The 15,325-nt window shown below is 40.0% G+C and overlaps 1 protein-coding gene across 1 annotated transcript; it reads right to left on the bottom strand.

Moving 5' to 3' along the window:
• Positions 1 to 6,157: 6,157 nt before the first annotated feature.
• LOC117457017 (extracellular calcium-sensing receptor-like) lies at positions 6,158 to 9,586 on the bottom strand. Its single transcript, XM_034096886.1, has 6 exons — positions 9,429 to 9,586; positions 9,016 to 9,286; positions 8,092 to 8,898; positions 7,691 to 7,921; positions 7,225 to 7,348; positions 6,158 to 7,065 (listed from the first exon to the last, which is right to left on the bottom strand). Exons 1-6 carry the CDS (start codon positions 9,584 to 9,586, stop codon positions 6,158 to 6,160), a joined length of 2,499 nt encoding a protein of 832 aa, XP_033952777.1.
• Between the last annotated feature and the right edge of the window lie 5,739 nt (positions 9,587 to 15,325).

Here is a 15,325-nt window from a genome sequence, read left to right as displayed (position 1 = left end):
CGTTTTTAGAGATTTGGGTACGGAGGAAAAGAGAGAGGGTTGTGTTTTCTGACACTTGGTGAGTTCCCTGGAACACCGGGGACTAGGGGTGTAACGGTTCACAGAAGTCACGGTTCGGTTCGTACCTAGGTTTGGGGGTCACGGTTCGGTACGGTTCGGTACAACAAGAAAAAGCAAAAAAAAGTCCCAAATGCATAATTCCAGGTTTGTTGTTATTTACTTTTGAACAGTAGTGCAAGTTTCAGTTTAAAAATAAGGAACTCTGACATTTTTAATAATTAACTGTATTAAACAGTTAAAAACAAACCACAAACAGTACCACACACACTCAGATGGCCATAGTATCTATAATGGCTGATGTCAAACAAAAGGTTTCATCAAGCTGTAAAACTAAAAAGAATGTCTTGAAAATATTACATCATAAATAATAAGAAAGTGTTTCAAGTCGTTGAAAAAATATGCCAAAAGCTTCCGTTATTTATTTTGGTCTCTCGGCTTTCATGTCTATTGGCTTCTTAAAAACAACGGGGATCAGCTGTTGAACTGCTGTTGTCTTTTGCCGGGCTTCGGTGATTGGCAAATCTGGGTGATGCCTTCTGATGTGATATAGCATGTTTGGCGTGTGTTCCTATTAGCATACTGCACCGCAATCAAACAACGCCGACACACCGTCCTCTTCCGATCCACTGCGCATTGCTTATCGTTTTATAGATCTATTCTCATCCACCATCTTTGTTTGTGACGTAAAGAGTGAGAGAGAGTCACGTTTCTGAATCGGGCACTCTGAGTGGATGCAGTCACAGCCAATCGGATTCAGAGTGTTGCCTGTCAGTTCCGTTGCTATGGTTCCGTTGTTATGTGTACTGAAACGAGAGCCGGTATAATTCCACGCGCGAAAACAAAATACAAATTGGAATACGTTATTTTAGTGTCTTAAAAGTAGACTGAGGTATGAAGGGTTAACATTACATCTTAGAATAATTTTTAGTCATGTTCTGTATACATACTAACATATAAGGGTATTGACTTAGTGTGGTTTATCTTTTTGTCGCTGCTTTTAATTTAAACTGAGCTGTTGTGTTCATCAGTAAAGTGGAACTTCTGTGTGAACTATTCATATCTTAAACTGCACTGTAACTTTTTATTCATGTATTTTTTCTTTTAATGTTTCTTTTATTATCTTTTACTGTTTTTAAATGCCTTTGTCTGAATGTCTTTCATTTTTGTAAAGCACCTTGAATTGCCTTGTGTTGAAAGGTGCTATATAAATACACTTGCCTTGCCTTGGTTACTCCATGTTTACTCGCTATAACATTAACGTTACATCACTCTTTTTCACTTCTTACTCAGTCAGCCAGAGTGCAGATATCACCATTAGATTCACAAACCTGAAACATCATCCATTTCTTCACTGCTGGTGATGACATTGTTGTCAGCTGCTGATACTGCTGCTGCTGCTGCTTGTGGTGCCTGCTTCGATGAAAATAACTTTCTAATATCCATAACTTTATAGGCTATTAGCTTAAAACTTGTCAGGCACTAGGAAGGATCACTTCTTCTTCAGGGCAGGGAAGGCTACGCAGTACGCAGGCTAATGTCCCGCAGCGGCTGCCTCTCTGGTGGACTCCGGTACTGCACATTATTCCCGAGACATTTAAAAAAAAATTAAAAACATTTTTTTTTTTTTTTTATGATGATGATGATGATGATGATGATGATGATGATGATGATGATGATGATGATGATGATGATGATGATGATGATGATGGAGGTCCTCTTATTGAATCACTGTTAAATGATGTCAGAGCGCTTTGCTGTTCTTGCTTTGCAAAGGTTTTTCGCTGACCGTTTGTAAGACAAATATGTCAAAAAGTTTTAAATGAAATTGCATCATCTGATTGGGTAACTCATATCCTTTAAAAATGTATGCAAACTTAGAACCGAAGACGTTTTTTTTCTAGCTGAATATGTGCACAATAATGAAAAGAAAATGTAAAATCCATAATCATGAAAATATCTGAAAATATTAAATACAAGGTGTTTTATTCAAACAAATCTGAAAACCAAAACATGCGGTAGTGCATTGGTTTTATAATACAATTATACATTTCTGAGAAAATAATGATATTGTTCAAAAAGTAATCACATAACTTAACATGGTAATAATCATTTGTGGCACTTTAATGTTTCCAGATTGGGTGACCAATAATTAGCACACAAGAGTTTATTACCCTGACAAGCAGTTTAATACATCTATTAAAAGTTGTGGAGATGAAGACTATAGATTTAAAATAGTTTGGTGCAGAATATCTTTTATATGACATTTAAATCCCTTGTAGCCGCTTGTCTGTAATCAACCAAATACATGATGTGTTGAAAATGTGTGCAATTGTTAGGAGTCTGGCTTTGGACATATGTGAGGAATACGTTCAGTCACAGACTCATCCCTTCTCGACACAGCACTACTGTAGGTGCCTCTGACAGTCCTTTGTGCCTGTAGCCATCAGGCTGCACAACCAAGGGTTAAGCCTGTAATCCAGGGCCGGTTCTAGCCAATTTGATGCCCTAGGCAAGATTTTAGCTGCACCCCCCCCATTTTATCTAGGCCTAGTTAACATTTATTTATTTATGCATATTTTTGTATCTCTCCAGTTTTAAACAATAGTTTTGGTTTACTTTCCTATAGTCTACATTTAAATGATTTCAAACATGTTTTATTCCAATCATTATAAAGGAGTGCCTTGGAAATATGTGTTTACATAAATTGTGATCCAAACGTTTGGGGCTCACTGAGATAACTTAGACTAAAGTTAACTATCTAAACACTGAGAGTCATTTACCTCACTGAGCATCTCAGTCTGACTCCTTGTTGTAGAAACATCTTCTTCTTATATCCGTTAGCGCAGCTAGCATCAGATGCTAATAACAACAGCGCCAGATAAGCCAACATCCCCCACTTTCATCAGTTACAGCGCAAATCGCACAGGGCAAATGAAACGCGTAACCGGGGTGAAAATGGTGTTACATTTACTTAATTTAGTGAGAATGCAGATACAGCATTCCAACTATCTGTTATGCTACGCACAAAATTATTTATTATTCCGTCGGGTTATTTTGCACCTCTTCTTCTCCTACATTCCACATTGCAGGAACATCAAAACGTTCAGCTCGGTCGGGAATCGATGGCTATTACTTTTCTTATTCATAACTTTCATAATTCCAGAGATAAATCCCATAATTCACCACATTTTTAACATGGAAGTCAATGGAGAAACTCTTCAGACTTGAACAATCTTCATGCAACTTCAACTGCTAACTGCTCCTTCATACTTAAAAAGTTACACATCTTTCTGACATTATTCATGTAACACAACTTTTAAATCTGATCCGTACTTAGAGATATTACACATTGTTCAGACCTTGGTGAAGAGGCCTTCTTCAGATTTTAGAGTGCGTGATGTCACAGCTAGAGTGGAGGACAGATTTAATTTTGCCTTCATATTTTCTTTTAAACCTGCCATAATTCCCAAACCCTACATTCCTGAGACATAATCTTTCATGAGAAACGTAGGAAAACATCTCGTAGCTTGACACATTTAAAGAAATTAAGCAAAAATAATTAAACAAACTGCTTCTTGAGGGCATGAAGTGACAAAAACGTTCAACATGTCTCCATTAAACCCCTTTGTAAGTTCAGCCTCATCTTTCCCCACCACAGCACCCGCACACCTTTAGTTAATCTGCCAAAAAGGCCACATTATTAACCTGAAAGTACACAAGAAGTACACTTCAGATGCTCAAGTTCCTTGACATGCTTCACGCTTTGAAATTTCACCGATATCTGTTACGGTTCTTCAACAAAACGTTCACATGTAAGAGGTTTATCTCTCATTCAGAACAATGAAAATGCTCTCCTCTCACTGATTACTGCACATCACCATGGAAACCTTTGATCTCTGGACACGTTGTTAGCTCAAATATAAACACTTGATTTGATTGGTCAAATGTTGCTAACCCCACCCCTTTCACGTGAACGCGCTCTCAGCTGGAAAGAGAAACCCTGGCTTGATTTAGCGAGTTGATAACCAGCGTCTTAGGACCGCTTAGCGAGATCTCGTTTGTTAGGGTTATTTAAAATAACTCAAACATATCCAGGGTATGTTGAACTGGCTTCGTAGAACAGGGCACAGGTGGCTGCATAGCAGCGCTAATGTCAAAGACACAAACATTATACATTATATTTTTATTTTACCAGGATGCGCCAAAAATATTTGGGAAGGCTTACCCGCCACCTCTGCCGTCGATGCTCGCGACACAGAGGGCCTCATCACATAACTTTTGCATGGGGCCACAAGTTGGCCAGGGGAAGCCCTGATTTTACCACTACTGGTTCCCTCGTCAATGGGATTTCTCCATAAGATTTTGGAAAAAAGCTCGAAATAAGGTCTGTGGTTGACACAAATTTAAGAGGCGGATCACGTTTTGTTCTACAACATTAAATACATCAGCAGTGACCTGACTGGTGATTTTTGAAGAGTTTACGTGTCTGAAAAACGATGGTTGTTAACAAGTGGCTGAATAGGACTACAGAAGTTGTCGAGGACGTTGTACGTCATTACGCCAAACATGGAAACACTCCGCTAAGTGTGTTTGCCCCTGTTCTGCTTGAAAGCAAGTACCTGCGCTCTTGCAAACTGTTAAAACAAACACTTCAACTTGTACAATTTTGAATCTGTATTTTTGAATATCGATTTTAAGTTGGCGTGACGTTGAAGTCGTGCGACCCTGCTGTAGTTCGTTTATAGCATAACGTTAGCATTTTGCTTCTGGCGATTAGATTTATGATTAGAAAATTATAAAAGTAGGGTAGTAGGGTAGACAAAACGTGCATTTATCAAACAGGTTCGTTTTCAACAGACCTTATTTCAAGCTATTACCTCGGTTAACTTTAGACATCGTAAAGCAATTGTAATCTATATTTTATCGTAGATTATACATTTTACTGACACCAGCTATAATATGTACCTTGTTAAAAAAAAAAAAGTATAAAATTCATTAAAATGTAAGTATTTTTTAATGAGAATCTAGAATGTGGGAAGAGGTGGGGCGGCACCCCTAGCGCCCCTATGGGTCGGCCGCCACTGGAACATGGTCTGCAAAGTAATGTCCCTGAATAAAGTAAGGTTACTGTCAGGGTGTGTGGAAAATGGGACCCAAGTGCAGTTTAAAAAAGGACTAAAAAAGGTAAGGTAACAAAAAGCGAGCTTTATTAACAAAAACCGAAGGCAGGAAAAACCAAGAAACTAATTACCAGAAACAAAACCGGGGAGCACGACAGACAGGAACAAACTTACGACGGGAACAGGCAGGAGACACGGACAAGCATAGGTGACAGGGACATGAAATGATGACGAACAGACATGGAGCACAGGGGAAGACAAGACTAAATACACAAGAAGGGTAATCACAGGCGAAGACACAGCTGGCAGGGGAGGCAGAAACACAAGGGCAACAGGTGAACACAATGAGGCACAATCAGACACAGGAGGGAAACTGACGACAGGAAGTCAAACACAGGAAGTAGGATCAGAGCGACACAAGGGCCCTTTCTCATTTCTCTAACTCCCCTCCTCGACTCCTATCCTCGAGACTTAGTCCTGCCCACAGGAGATGCGAACGGAGGAGTCGAGGAGGGGAGCCGAGGAGAGAGGAGGGGGATTTGATGAAATGAGAAAGGGCCAATGATGAAAACATGTCAAAACAAAAAGGTGGAAAATGAAAACAAAAATCCAAAACCATGACAGTTACAATGTTTTATTTTAATAGCTTTAATATATTTGGGGCTACTAAATAACCAACAGCGCACGAGAGGTTATAAAACCATTTTTTACATGTTTTTGTGAAATATAAATAAAGTTGAAATGAAAACACAGAAAGTCATGGATGGTTTAAACTTTTAACTGATTTATTAATACGAAATACAAATTATCCTAAATGTCTTTAATGTCAGTACTGTAGCACCAGATAGGTAGGATTCACTATATGGAATCATCTAAAATGTAATGTTTTGTTTTAGCTAATATGTTTGTAACAATTAGTGTCACTGCAACATTCAAGCCAAACCATAAATCAAATCAAATACTTATTTTATTTGTATTTAATTGGATTCAGTTTTCCCCATCAGATGTTTTTTTGTGTTCAGTTCAGGTTTGAGTACAATAATAAAACATTTGGGTGCAAATATACAGAATAGTAGCCCATAACTGGAGGCCAGAATAGCAAATATCTCCACAGCCACAGCGAACTTCCCAGGAGAGCTGACATAAGCTGGGATAAAGGTGATCCAGACGGCACAGAATATCAACATGCTGAATGTGATACATTTTGCTTCATTAAAATTATCAGGCAGCTTTCTAGCAAAGAAAGCAAGTAGAAAACATAACACAGCTAAGAGCCCTATGTATCCTAACACAGCACAGAACCCTACAGGTGATCCCAGGGCACACTCAAAAATAATCTTATCCTTATAGTGGTTCATATTTTTAAAGGGAAACGGAGGATTGATTGCCAGCCAAAGTATGCAAATTATAACCTGTATTAGAGTAAAACTCAGAACACTGAGTCTCTGCTGGGCAGGCCCGAACCACTTCATCATATTACTGCTTGGAAGTGTAGCCCTGAAGGCCAATAGCACCACTATTGTTTTCCCCATAACACAAGAGATAGAGAGGACAAAGCTGATGCCGAAGGCTGTGTGTCGCAGCATGCAGGACCACTCAGAGGGCTGGCCGATGAAGGTCAGAGAACACAGGAAACACAGAGTCAAGGAGAAGAGCAGCAGGAAGCTCAGCTCAGAGTTGTTGGCCCTCACAATAGGAGTCTCTTTGTGAGTCAAAAATATGACTGATGTCAGAAGAGATAGAAAAACGCCAACACAACCAAATCCAGATAAAAGTGCTCCCATGATTTCTTTGTAAGACAGGTATTCAGTCAATTTCGGAAGACACTTGTCTTTATTTTCATTTGGCCAAAACTCAGGTGGACAGATCAAACAATCAGGGGAATCTGTGAAAGAGAAATGCAATCATTACACTAAAATAAGAAATAATCAAACAATAAAATGTACATATATTATATTATATTAAAAAATATGAATGTATTGTTGCTCTTTCATATATCACTACAAAACACATGAAAATATTCAATTTTCAGTTATTTACTCACTTGTCTCATTACTTATTGTTCCGTCAGGGCACTCAAAACAGTCAAAGCAACACACAGGCTTCAACTTATTCATGACCTTACGAGTCCCTGGTGGGCATGGTTCTCTGCAGACAGACCTTACGACCTGAAAAAGTAAAGTCCGGCATGTAAAACCCACAAATGAAACAAAATGTTTTTGTATATCATGGACATATAGTTCATTAAGTTCTTATAAAGTATAAGGAACACAATTAAATTAGCTTTTTTAAAGTACTTTGTACATTACATTTCAATTTGAACTGTTATGATTATAAGAACTTTTGTCTGTTATCGTGTGTGGGTTACGACATATACAATACAATGATATGTGTTTTTAATCATCAAACAAATCTGACATATCAATTCGTTTTTTATCAAGTAAAGACCTTCTATCCATCTCACAGTTTGCATATACAGTATGTGGGGACTGACACTCTGTTGACTTTACCTTATTCTTGTTTCCTCCCCAAACAATTGTGGTGTTCTTTTTTAGTTTGAACTTTTCCCCCTCTGGAAAAGCGGTATCATATTGACCGATATTTACAATATCCACAGAGCCATCTTCTTTCATCTGCCAGTTAACTAATTCATACTGAGCAACTGAGTCTCCATTTTCATCAAAGAAAACCTTCGCTCCATTCTCTGTTGTGAAGTTCACGTACTTAATGTGTTCCAACACCTATAGAGGAACAATGATCAATTTAGCAATCATAGACTTAACATTCGAATGGTACTCTAATACCTTATATGTATAATATGATATTTATGTATTTTTTGCATTTACCGCAAAAACCAAGAATCACTCAATAATAAAAAAATAAGTTATATTCAAATAAAAACCTAACTTACAAGCTTAGGCTCAACTTCATTCTTGTTTACACAGGGCTTGCCTGTGGTAGGATTTGAGCCATTTTTACATTGCAAAAGTGCATGAAGGGCATATGCCACCAAGTACACAGCTTTGTACACGTTATTCTCAGCCCTGAATTGTGTCACGTCTGTGTAGCCATTGGAGATAGTCCTGAGATCCTCTGTGCCAGTGCACATAGTAGAGATATTTGATGACGAGAAGGTGCAGTCAAAAAACATCTCCCAAATTGCTTTAACCATAGCACTCTCTGGTTCATCCGCAGGTTTAAAGTTGAGCAAGAATTCAGCAAGACCTGGTATAGATGACTGAGGCAGGGCAAAGCCCATTGCCCCCTGCAAAATGTTATTTATCTTGACAGAAGCTAGGTCTACTTGTGTGATCCAAGACTCACTACCTAGCCACTGCTTTCCAGTTATGTTATGTTTTTCAATTCTTGAGAGCAATGACCTGGTAAGAGACAAAGACATAAACAACAGGACCACATTTGACGAGGATTCCCTTATTGTCTTTACAAAAGGAGACATCTGCCTTCCATTTAATCTCCATGAGTAAGGTAATGTGTATTCAACACATATGCCCTCCTTTTTTGCTTCCTTAATGAGTTGAGCGGTTCCTTGTTCTGAGTACAAAGAGTTAGCGTAAATAATCCCAAACCAACGCCAGTCGAAATATTTCATGAGCTGCACAATACCGATGATTTGGAAGTGGTCACTTGGCACAGTTCTGAAGAACGAGGGGTACCGTCTTCTGTCACTCAAACAAGCACATGTTGCAAGATGGCTTACCTTCAAAGCAAAAACAACAACAACATGCAAAATACAGCAAATAAGAATACAAATATTTTAAAGATGGAAATATATATATAAAGCAACATATTGGACACTACAGTTGTATCTACTCACCTGTGGAATGGATAGTGGGCTTAGTATGCTGTTTATGCCTTCACTCACTCCAGAAGATGAATGGCCTAAGAGAGCCTGGATGTGACTTCTGCAGCCTTTTGAGTCGTCTCCATTTACAGCTTCTGCAGCTACGTGTACCAGGTTTTCACTCCCACAGCCATTGAACAACCTATAACCCAGACTAACTCCAGGAAGAAGCTTAGTATCTCTATTTATCTCTTCCACAGTGAAAATCACCGTTCTGGCGAATTTCAATTCCCTGGCATGCCACCTGAAAACATAATGTTAAGTATTGGAACTTTACTAATAAAGAAGTTATTAAAGCTGAAACACACCAGACACACACATATTGTTAAACTTGCGATTTTCATAAATTGCATTCCATTTTTATAGATTATATTTTAAGCACTTACCCTGTGCAGTATTCATTTGGCAAAGCCTGGTAGCCATTATCCTTCAGTTTACGAGTACTGGTTATAGAAAATACTCCTCCTATAATAAGATCACCTTCTTTTGAAAACTCCATAAACCCTTTCTGCCCAATGAAATTGCATGTTTGGTTTTCCGACATTGTCCTTGCAAGCAGATTGAATAATATGATAGTGATCCAACCCATCATGAACCACCCTCCCCTTCACTAAAGCACTTCTGACCTGGAAGCTGACCTTTATAGTTTTTCTGTATCACATGAGAAACATCATTAGCCAATGCGAGCACAGTCTCAATTCTCAAAAGACAATTTTTGTTTTTCACTGCACTTCAGAAACTAGTCTTGCTGATTGACGGATGATTGACAGTTACCTTTTTTAATGGTCCCATGTCATGCTTTTCCGGTTATTACCCGTCCCCTTGTGTGTTATGAAGGTTTTTATGCATGTAAAACGGTCTACAGAGTCAAAAACCCTCAAAGTACACCCTGTAGGGAGTAAAACTCTAACACAGAGTTTCTCCTCGGTGGAGATTTCTCTTTTTCTTCCTGGGTACTCTGACATGGGGATACCCAGAGGCCACACCCTCTGCCAGCCTTTCACGAAACAAAGCTTCCCAAACCTTTCAGTGATTCATGCCGGATATGTACAGCTTAGGCCACTGAAGAACGATGCTGTTCCTACTTTGTTTGGACCAGCGGGAGATTCGGGTACACAACCTGTAAGTATTCATTGTTGTTTTTGTATTTATGATGTTTAAAACAAACAAGGTATCTACCACAACTGTTTAAATGGATAAACGTTTTTCGGGCTACTACGTTGGGATCGCGGATAAATGCTCTCCGCAGACCCATGCTCACAGCGTTATAAACCTTTCAAGCCACACTTATTGTTTTTACTTCGGCTGTGAGTGTTTGTGTGTGCTCAGGATGAGTTTAGCTTGTTCTCGCTGTATCGCAGACACGGAAGCCTGTCTGCAGCTCGCAGCAACGAGCCTCTCAACGTCGCGACCAATCAGAGCACACTGGGCTCACAAGAGGGGGGGGGGGGCAGGAGCTCCAACAAGCCGTTTAGGACAGAGAGTGAATACCAGTGAATACACATACTTTACAAAGATGCTGTATGAGAAACCAATGTGAGTTTGGAAAATTGCACAGTATAAATCTATTTTGGTATACCTCAACAATGGAATTATGATCAGTAGAAATGGCCATTACATGGGACCTTTAAGAAATAAACTATTACATGTCCTTTCTCTTTACCACACTGTTGTGATGAAGATTAACTTATTCATTGTATCCTTGTCTTGTCTTGGTCCCTCCATTAAGGAGGCTGCTGTTGAATTACAAGCTGTTTTTAACATTATTCAGACTCAGCTCTCTGAACTAAAGCTTCTTTTAAATGTTGATAAAACCAAGGTAATGTTCTTTTCAAAAGCTAAAAAGACACCAGAGCCTGTTGTAGATATTGTAACTTCGCAAGGAATAAAAATTGAAGTGGATACCTGTTACAAATACCTTAGTATTAAACGTCATGTCAATAACCTGCTTAAAAAACTGAGGGTTAGGCTAGGTTTCTTCTACAGAAACAAGTCCTGTTTCTCGCTTGAAGCCAGGAAAAGGCTAGTCACTGTGACCTTTTTACCTGTGCTGGACTATGGTGATTTGATTTATATGAATGCACCTGCCCAGTCAAGTTAGATGCTGCGTATCACAGTGCACTGATATTTGTGACAAACTGTAAAGCATTAACCCATCACTGTACCCTGTATGCAAGGGCTGGTTTGCCTTCGCTAACTGTACGGAGGCTCAGTCACTGGTACATTTTTATATACAAAGCCATGTTAGGGAAACTTCCATCCTACTTCTGCTCCCTGATCTCACGGCGAATTGTAAGTGGCTACTGCCTGAGATCGCATGCTGTAGTTTTATTAAATGTGCCAACTGCTAGGACTGTCTGGAAGATAGCATTTAGATGCGCAGCTCCTTTGTCTTGGAATAGTCTGCAATTGAAACGGAAACTGAGCAATCTGGTACCACTAAATGTTTTTAAAGCTCGGTTGGATGCTACTCAATCGGAAGATTTTGGTACCTGCTCATGTGGATAGTTATGTAAATTGTAAACCCTGTAATGATGCTGTATGATGTCCTTTTTGTTGTTCTGTTTATGTGTTTATGTTTCAAGTGGAACCTACTTGAGCAGATCTCCCTTGAAAAAGAGATCAATGATCTTAATGGGATACACCTGGATAAATAAAGGTTTGAAATGAAATTGTGATTTTTTACTGAAAGGGCAAAAGGCTTGAACTATGTAGCTGCGTCCCTGCTTTTGACAAATAGGTGTGTGATTGTGTTATGGAAATCTAGGACCCAAACACGGCTGGAGAGTACAAGTCAAAGTGATCAAAACAAATAAATGGTGAATCGAGCAAAGCCCCAATCATTTTTGGCCTATTAATCAGTTGTACCTGTTTGATTATCCCAATACTGAAGAAGTGCGTTTCCAGCATGGTATCCTCAGCTTTCGTTCAGTATACTACTATTCCATTACACGACAATCCTTTGCGCCACAGTGAGATAGACCAGCTAGAATCAGAAGAGTCTGATTCCGATTTATCAATATAATCATGTGTGTATCTCCTCTCTTATGCTTACATTATATTGGAGTCTGTCCTCCACAAAAACAACCAGTTTTCTATGATATATTTGTGATGTGTTTACTTAAACCAGCGATGGAGTGTATTCATTGATGTGTTATATCAGTCTGTCCTGTCATTTGTTTTTTTATTGATCAAGTATGATCAAAAGGGGAGAATGTAGTGGACATTTTTATTATATCATTATTATTATATCCTTCATATGCTTAAACCAAATGCTTCTTATTTCTTGTTGTGCTTTTACTATTATCATTCTATTATATTCTCTTATGGGTTTATTCCCAGACGCGTCAAGGCCAAAGAGCTGCTTTGACTACTGGGAGACTCATACACAGTCACACCAGAACTTCCCTACTCTGAGAACCGTTATGCTATCTGCTCAAGGCCAGAAGGTGTCTCATAACAATTTGGCCGTGTGAACACAAGAGTTATAACATTCCCACTCTTTTCATATATAACCTCTGCTTTTTCATTGTACTGCTCACTCTCGGGCAGACTATCTTATACTCTGTTCGACTTGTGACATAATTTAATTATTGTATCGTGTATTTGAAGCTTCAAATAAATAACCAAAAGACAGCTTTGCTCGATTCACCATTTATTTGTTTTGATCACTTTGACTTGTACTCTCCAGCCGTGTTCGCTTTCATGCCAGATTGAATAGAAATGTAAAATATTGGTCATGTTGGGTAGGCGTGTTGTTACGTGTTCTCACTCCAGCTTGCCAAAGTAAAGAAGCGACTATCAGAAGGAGAGTTGGTGAAAAATATGCGATTAAGATGGCTTAAGCCATACTCCCTGGGTGTTTCTCAATGTCGAGTAAAGCTGCTCCAGAGCCACTATTTCAAGCATACTATGTCATTGAGTGCCGCCGAAGGACTGTTCCAATGTCCAGCATAGGAATTCTACCGAGCCCGGCGTACTTCGTAACGAGACATCTCGAGGCTGCACATGTGTAGACTCCGCGGTCTTAAAATCCCCACAATGCTTTGCGCACAGACCAATTTCCCCAAATCTGTGGCGGAAAATGTAAGGCGGGGCCTCTCATATGACGCACACCTGCACACTTGCTAGCCTGTTCCACTCGTCATTTTCCGAATGCCAGGAAGTATTCTTGCCTCGCTTCTGAAGCAAGTGACTTGGAAGACATGTGCTACCAAGCAAGCGTACTCGGCATACATGTGCTACCAAGCAAGCGTACTCGGTATTGAGAAACACCCTTGATGTGGCTCTCAAACAAAATGGCAGAATGGAAATCCCTCACAAACTTTTCAACTGGGAACACACTAGCCTGCCCCAAGAGGCCACTAAGGCTATAGCAGTCAAAAGGAGACGGATGTCAGTCATTGGAAAGACAGAACAACATGGAATCATTTTAATGTTTTTGTAGGAGCCATTTTATGGGTGTTGTTGGTGTGTCAGTTTATTTAAGTTATACGTATAGTGCAATATTATTTTTGAACACTTGGTGGCGGGGTTTAGCTGCACCGGGTGTATATAAAGAGGTCATAGGTGACAGGAGAGGAAGGACACAGAAGGAGAGAGCATACTGATTCCATCAGCCCGGCAGATGCTCACCACACAACAACTGAACTGTACAATTAAACCCTGGTATGTAAATCCTGAATAAACCTCATTATAAACTGCAACAAAGGACCGGAAAGTCATCTGTTTGTGTCTGCGTCTGGATCACTCTTCAGCCCTTCTGTGAAGTAATGGCAAACATATATAGGACATAGAAACAGGAAATTGCCATTACATGAAGTGGAATCGTACTCTAGGAGTAAAACTGGACAATAAGAATCACTTCACATTGGATTAAGGATCGTTTTCACCGGAAACAAACAATTGGATTATTGCACAATCGACATCGTCATCCCGGATCATCTGAAGTCACGCCGCAATCAGCTGGCGATTGTTCCCACCTGCGCTCACTGAAGACGCCGAGAGCCAAGACTGGAGCCTCATCCCAATACCCCTCCTCGACTCCTCCTTTCCCTCACTCGCTTCCCTTCCTTGCGTCTTAGCTCCGCCTCCGTAAGATGCGAGCGAGAGACACAAGGAGGTGACGCGAGGACAGAGGATTCCTCAGGTATTAATTGGGATGTCCTCATTCACTCAAACGTCACTTTTAAACGACGTCTGTTTTTCACTCCCTCAAAAGTTGGGCCATTTTATCATCATGCGCTAATGAGCAACTCTCATAGGAATGAATGAGGCCCCGCCTCCCACGCTGTATCCAGTTCTTATTATACATCCATGGTGAAACGTCACAGATTACCCGGCATGCCTGAGAAGTACCCGTATGTGCGCTCATAGCGCATGCGCAACTTTAACCAAAATGCTCGTTCACATCAAGCACCTCCATTTGCGTACACGTAACAGCACCGTGCATTCATGACAGCATGGTAATGGGTTGTTATTATGATGGATTTGATATTAACGAGGCGGCAGTTAGCAGCTAGCGGCTAGCTAGTAATTATGCTAATGTACACATCAATCGTTATGTACTTATATTACGCTGTAACAGGATCTAGTGATATCCAACAGAGCTTCATTTAGCATGAAATAATTATTGCACTGTATATATATATATATATATATATATATACACAGTGCAATACGCTTCTTAGTGCAATAATAAGCTACAGGGACGTTAATCAAACGCAGAGTCCTGCACGGGTCTGATTTTCAAGACCCGCTCCCACCCCGCACCCGCAACGTGCAATACCGAACCCGCCCCGCTACCCGCACATATTGCCAATTAGTTCCGCAACCCGACCCGACCCGTCGGCACAAGATCCGCAACCCGACCCAAACCCGCATAGCCTATATATGAGCAGTGAAAACGTGCAATTATTAACACACGCTGTTGCATATTTGTCTCAAAAAGCGTGGGATGTTGGTGATTTCCTCATCTAGGAACCAAAAGCCTCCCAGACGCTGGATTTCGCTCTTGAGGAAGTGTTATTGAAAATGCTGTATTCTCCGCTAGAGAGCTTCACCTCAGCCAGTTCGAATGTGGCGCGCACAGCAGCAGATTGATGCGCTGCAGAGGTTATGATTATGCGCGGTCCCGCAGGGGGAGAGGTCTGAGGATTTTAAACATTAAACAAAATTATTATTGTTTTAATATATTTATTATGCAACACCCGCGACCCGACCCGCATCATCTTTGTTTTACCCAGAACCGAACCCAGAAAAAAGCGTTTTTTCGGGTCACCCG

The sequence above is a fragment of the Pseudochaenichthys georgianus genome, chromosome 13 (genome assembly GCF_902827115.2).
Source record: "Pseudochaenichthys georgianus chromosome 13, fPseGeo1.2, whole genome shotgun sequence".
NCBI classification, from domain to species: Eukaryota; Metazoa; Chordata; class Actinopteri; order Perciformes; family Channichthyidae; genus Pseudochaenichthys; species Pseudochaenichthys georgianus.
This window is presented reverse-complemented; position numbering and strand designations above follow the sequence as displayed.

What these genes read in the sequence shown, in the direction of transcription:
- LOC117457017 (XM_034096886.1), bottom strand. Translation starts at nt 9,586, where the DNA reads ATGTCGGAAAACCAAACATGCAATTTCATTGGGCAGAAAGGGTTTATG. An exon ending in ATGAAGTTGAGCCTAAGCTT is followed by an intron (nt 7,922 to 8,091) that starts GTAAGTTAGGTT and finishes GTTCCTCTATAG; the next exon opens with GTGTTGGAACACATTAAGTA. An exon ending in AACAATAAGTAATGAGACAA is followed by an intron (nt 7,066 to 7,224) that starts GTGAGTAAATAA and finishes TCTCTTTCACAG; the next exon opens with ATTCCCCTGATTGTTTGATC.